Source organism: Phyllopteryx taeniolatus, chromosome 5 (assembly GCF_024500385.1).
Source record: "Phyllopteryx taeniolatus isolate TA_2022b chromosome 5, UOR_Ptae_1.2, whole genome shotgun sequence".
Lineage (NCBI taxonomy): Eukaryota > Metazoa > Chordata > Actinopteri > Syngnathiformes > Syngnathidae > Phyllopteryx > Phyllopteryx taeniolatus.
In genome coordinates, this window is record NC_084506.1 from 11,765,049 (window position 1) to 11,770,849 (window position 5,801).

Here is a 5,801-nt window from a genome sequence, read left to right on the forward strand (position 1 = left end):
TGATCAGCTGAGGAGACTAAGGATGTGGAAAATGCAGCTGCTGGATGAGCATCATCTCTTTATTAAATACACTAGTGAAGACGTGGTTACACTCAGGGTCACAGACCCCTCACAGGTACATGCACATGCGAACACACACACGGCTCTCTTTGTTGGGTTTTTCCTATTGCCTCATGTCTTTTGTTGTCTGTGCTGTATGAAAAGGATTCATTTTATCTCATCTCCAAGGACCATCTCTTCTATAGACTTGGTTCCATCCTGTGACTCATTCAGCATAGCAAGAGAAGAATTTAATTACACTATATGTGCATTTTTCATTCTTTTCCAAACATACACAAGAATGTTTAAATATAAAGCAAGGTCTTCGCATTCCTCACTATCCATTTTTTTTCACTCCTGAATAAGACAGTAAATATTTCGCCCACTTCTTTCTTGAATCTCTCAAAATTCCTCTTCTCTTTTCTTGCCAGCCATCTTTCTTTGTTGTGTACAACATGGTGTCAACGAAGGTGCTGGCCGTCTTTGAGAACACCTCCGATCAACTGCTGGAGCTGTTTGAGAATTTCTGCGACCTGTTCAGAAACGCCACATTGCACAGCCAGGCTGTCCAGTTCCCCTGTTCCGCTTCCTCCAATAACTATGCTCGGCAAGTCCAAAGAAGGTACAATGAAGGGAAACCACATTGTTTACTATACCATACAGTGTTTTTGTTGATGTGCTCTCTGACATGTTGGTTTCATAGACCTAAAAAATGGGAAAGCAGATTGTGGTAGTCTCCTAAAGAATAAGGGAGGAATTGGAATTGTCAGAATATCCTAAATGTTGTTAAGACAGTAGCTCAGTTTGACAGTTTCAATGTTTTAAGGAATTTTACCTATTGCGCGTGGCATGTATCTCCTGCGATAAATGGGGGTCCATCCATCCATCCATTTTCTGAGCCGCTTATCCTCACAAGGGTCACGGGAGTGCTGGAGCCTATCCCAGCTATCATCGGGCAGGGTACACCCTGAACTGGTTGACAGCCAATCGCAGGGCACGTATTAACAAACAAGCATTCGCACTCACATTCACATCTACAGGCAATCTAGAGTCACCAATTAACCTACCATGCATGTTTTTGGGATCTGGGAGGAAACCGGAGTGCCTGGAGAAAACCCATGCAGGCACGGGGAGAACATGCAAACTCAACACAGGCGGGGCCGGGGATTGAACCCCGGTCCTCAGAACTGTGAGGCAGATGCTCTTACCAGTCGTCTACCGTGCCGCCAAATGGGGGTCCAGTGTATAGCAAATAAGCCAAACAGGGTTTTCAACAAGGGGTGTCCCGATCAGATCTTTGAGATCAGAAATCGGTCCGATGTTAGCAGAAAAACGAGTATCAGATCAGATCGTACGGGATCTAAAATCTCCAATTTTACCACTCTTATACAATCAGTCCATTCCATGCTTCGCTCCAGCACTTTTACCCAACAGCGCCTGAACGGTATGCAGAGCCCACGTGATCGCAAAAACAGGTTGCTAAGATGCTAACATAGTGGCAAGGAGTAAGTGTGAATGTTGCTTACTGAAAGTCGTTTATTGACACTCCAGTTGAAGTTCACTGTAAAAATAAACTCGTGTAACAAAAGAACTACACCTATTGAGTGTACTCTACCCACCTTTGATGTAACAGTGGTAAACGTGCCCCTGTCCCAGCTTTCTTGGAACGTGCTGCAGGCATCAAATTCAAAATGAGTGAATATTTGTGAAGGTTTATCAGTTTGAACATTAACTATTTTGTGTTTGCAGGTGTAATCAATGGACTATAGGTTGAAAGGATTTTCAAATCATTGTATTCTGTTTTTGTTTTATACAAGGTCCCAATTTAATTGAAATATAGGGTTGTACTAGGGTTGTCTGATCATATCTTCGAGATGGGAAATCGGTCAGCAAAAAAAATTATTATCGGATTGGATTGGCTTGGATCTAAAATCTCAGATTGTATCACTCATATACAAGCAGTCCATTTCATGCTCCGCTTCAGCACTTCTATCCAGCAGCACCCGGACGGCATGCAGAGCCCATGTGATCACAACAGGTTGCTAAGGCGCTAACATAGGGTACGTTCAGAAATTCAATGTGAGGCTCTCACTGCGCTGTGCGAATGCAGTGTTCTGAGAGGCAGAGCATGCTCCATTTTCTATGAATTTATGAACAAGCGTGTTGGCCATTGGCAGGGATACGTCAGTGCATCCGTCGTACTGAATGTGTCAGTCCTGCCTTTAAAGATCTTGTCCTGCCTGCCGCTCTGTCTCCTCAGTTACAATGCTGAGTTTCCAAACGTTCCGGAATGTAGAAAGTGCGCTTGGACTCAATGTCCGAAAGTACCCATAATAGCAAGGAGTAAGAGTGAATGTTGCTTGCTTCAAGTTGTTTATTGACACTCCAGTTAAAGTTCACTGTAAAACTACACACACATAACAAAAGAATTACACCTATTGAATGTTCAAATACATCACAGACTTAGTGTCTTTCTTCGTTTTTGTTCAGAAAACTCGGTAGCTCAAAGCTAAAACACAGTGAATGAAAACCATTGACGAGCTAATGAAAATTAGCATTGAACTCGCAGCACTCATCTCTCAAAATAATGAATATTGGTACACAAACGTTGTATAACCACATACAAACAGGCAATATAACGATGCTCTAGCATATATTCTTCAAACTGTGAAAAACAAGTTACGATGGCAATCTTCAATCGTGACTTCTACTTTCTTTGTTACTGTGTGTATCTCATCGCATGTATCACACTGCGCCTCAGAGGCCAAGACGTGCACAGCAGGAACAGCGATAGTCAATAAAATTAAACCCCAGTTGCCTCAAGAAGTTCAAAAGGGTATTGCTGCACGTGGAGAAAGCAAATGCTGTTCCACCATATATGGCCAGAAGAAAAAAAACTGAATTGAACTTTCATTTTTATTTTTCACTTTAAAAATAGAATTTGTATTTATTTATTGAGCTTTTCCTTGGTTTTCTAATTTATTTTTATATAATCTATTCAAATGTAGAATATGCTTATGGATAACTTAAGCAGTGTAAGCAGTGCTGCAATTTAAATATATATTTTATATATATATATATATGTTATTGGTTTTATTGAAGTTATTTTTCAGGCTTTCCTCAGATAATTTGCATTTATTTTATTCAATTGTAGTACATTCGCCGGCACGGTGTAAGACTGGTTAGCACATCTGCCTCACAGTTCTGGGGAGCGGGGTTCAAATCCCGGCCCCGCCTGTGTGGAGTTTGCATGTTCTCCCCGTGCCTGGGTGGGTTTTCTCCAGGTACTCCGGTTTCCTCCCACATTCCAAAAACATGCGTGGTAGGTTGATTGAGGACTCTAAATTGCCCGTAGGTGTGAATGTGAATGTGAATGGTTGTTTGTTTCTATGTGCCCTGCGATTGGCTGACAACCAGTTCAAGGTGTACCCCGCCTCTCGCCTGAAGATAGCTCTGGGATAGGCTCCAGCGTGCCTGCGACCCTAGTGAGGATAAACGGTACAGAAGGTGGATGAATGGATGATTTTAACAACTACCAACCTGTATCTAACTTACAATTTTTAAGCCAAATTAAAAAAAAAAAATTATTGATCAGATCGTAAGTGAAAACATCCCCATTCTCAAAACTACAGTTGATATTTAAACTGCTGACTTTGGAGTCACAGTGTTGATTCGTGTCTCCCTGTGACTCAGATTCAAAGACACCATCGTGAATGCCAAATACGGCGGTCATACTGAAGCGGTGCGCCGGCTGCTCGGTCAGCTGCCCATTAGCGCGCAGTCCTACAGCAGTAGCCCTTATCTAGACCTGTCACTCTTCAGCTACGATGACAAGTGGGTGTCTGTCATGGAGAGGCCCAAGACCTGCGGAGACCACCCAATCAGGTAGTGATCACATCAGGGAATACTGCTTATACACAAACAGTGGTACCTTGACTTCCAAGTGCCCCAACTTACAAGTTTTTCGAGCTACAAACTGTTGCTCATCTGTTTTTCTTTTTTTTTTTAACCCTTGAGCAGTGAGCAAAAACTTATGAGTGAGATGGAGACACTTTGCCATTAGATGGCGGCAGCAAACTTCAACATCTGTTCACGAGGTTACCGCGCAGTGAGTCTGGAGTATGTAATTTAAGTATTTTTTTTTGTTTGGTTGTTGTTTTTGTTTTTTTTTGTTCAGGTATTTTGCCAAATGTCTTTTCTTACCATGGGTCCTAAGAAAGTGAGTAAAACTGTTTGTTTTTATACAGTGCTGTTCTTATTTAAGCTCGTTTTTTTTTTTATTATAAATTTTAATTATTAAACTCATACGTTAAGGTATCACTGTGCTGTAAAGACTTAAAATACAGATAAGAAATGCTGCAAATAGTGCCAAAAATGCTATTCAAATACATCACAAAGTTCTCTTTTTCCTCACACATTAGGTTCTATGCACGTGACTCTGGCCTACTGAAGTTCAAGATCCAGGCGGGCCTGCTTGGACGGCCGTTCAATCACGCTGTACGGCGCTTGGTCGCTTTCACCTTTCACCCTTTTGAACCCTTTGCCATTTCCGTCCAGCGCACAAATGCTGAATATGTGGTCAACTTCCACATGAGACACGTTTATGCATGAGGAGCTTGTGTTCAAAAAGGGGGGTACTCTTCCTGATGGGAACAACCATCAGTGTCCATGCCACTTCTGCTCACTGTGTGTGAGGCTGGTTATTGGCCTTTTTCTGTTGTTTCAGCTCAACTTTGCCTCCTCTTCCCTTTTCTAACAGCCTAGAGAGACTTCAAGGAAGAGACGTTACACTATATGCTGATGGAGTTGTGCAGAGAATACTTGGAAGCAGTAGTTAGCTGGGCTTCCAAGGAGGAAACCAGGAGTTGTTTTCTCAGAACTGTATATCCAATTGCAGCACAACTACCTGTCATTTCCTAATGTGGGGAAAAAATATTTTAACTGTTGTTTTTACTTGGTCTGTTTTTACATATACATAGTATTAATTTGTATATATTTTATACTAATAAAAGTATCACTTTTTTCACATTGTGTTTGTCTTTTGCTCATTTAAACTAAGAAGGAGTGCTATTCAATATCTGAAAGAAAAACTAGAAGACAGAAGTGGAAATAGGCAACCTATTCTGACTGCTGACCTTTGGACTAATCTCTCCTGTTCAGTGTGATAGAGGCTGTATTTGTTTGTGTGCTGCTGTCTACAATTATGTGGAAAAAGCTTTTGTGAAACACAATGGTTTTTGGGGGGCGGGGGGTCATTGACTTTCTGTTGTTGTTAAGTGTGCAAACTGGAGGGCAACTCGTATGTTTTTTGCCATGATGAATCACGATAAGTGACGTTTTGTTCTGGGCAAGCACCATTTATTTTCTTTGCAGTCTGTTGGACAGGATTTTAATAGGATTTGTATATTTTATTGACACAAAGGTGAGACAGAAAAGTTAAAGGAATGGTTTAAATATTAGATTGATTGTTTTCCGTCTGTAAGTGACCCCAGTAATCCTCCTAGGGTTTACACACACTTTCCCAATCTTCCCTGCCCTGCTTTCATGTACTCCTTGAAGGATTCTTACATGATCTTCCGCACCTCCACTGTCACAACAATCTTGATGTCATCCATGACTTTAAAATGGGTTCGCTTGACGACCTCCTTGAACTTTGGAAAGAAGGGGGAAAAAAATCAAAGCTATGTCAGGTGATGAGGCAGGTTGCGCCAGCAAGACCATGTTCTCGGTCAGGAACTGTCTGATGCTCAGATCAAAACATT

The 5,801-nt window shown here is 41.6% G+C and overlaps 1 protein-coding gene across 4 annotated transcripts in view; it reads left to right on the top strand.

Moving 5' to 3' along the window:
• Nucleotides 1-5,065, top strand: part of det1 (DET1 partner of COP1 E3 ubiquitin ligase) — a 20,781-nt gene extending 15,716 nt beyond the window's left edge. For 3 of the 4 annotated variants that reach the window (XM_061773931.1, XM_061773929.1, XM_061773930.1), the window contains 4 exons: nucleotides 1-115; nucleotides 471-661; nucleotides 3,733-3,924; nucleotides 4,461-5,065. The exon at nucleotides 1-115 is cut by the window's left edge and continues 15 nt beyond it. In XM_061773931.1, the coding sequence (XP_061629915.1) occupies nucleotides 1-115; nucleotides 471-661; nucleotides 3,733-3,924; nucleotides 4,461-4,650 (688 nt within the window). In that variant the 3' untranslated portion in view covers nucleotides 4,651-5,065. The remainder of the gene's footprint in view (nucleotides 116-470; nucleotides 662-3,732; nucleotides 3,925-4,460) is intronic. The other variant, XM_061773932.1, reaches the window with a different exon arrangement.
• Nucleotides 5,066-5,801: the final 736 nt, after the last annotated feature.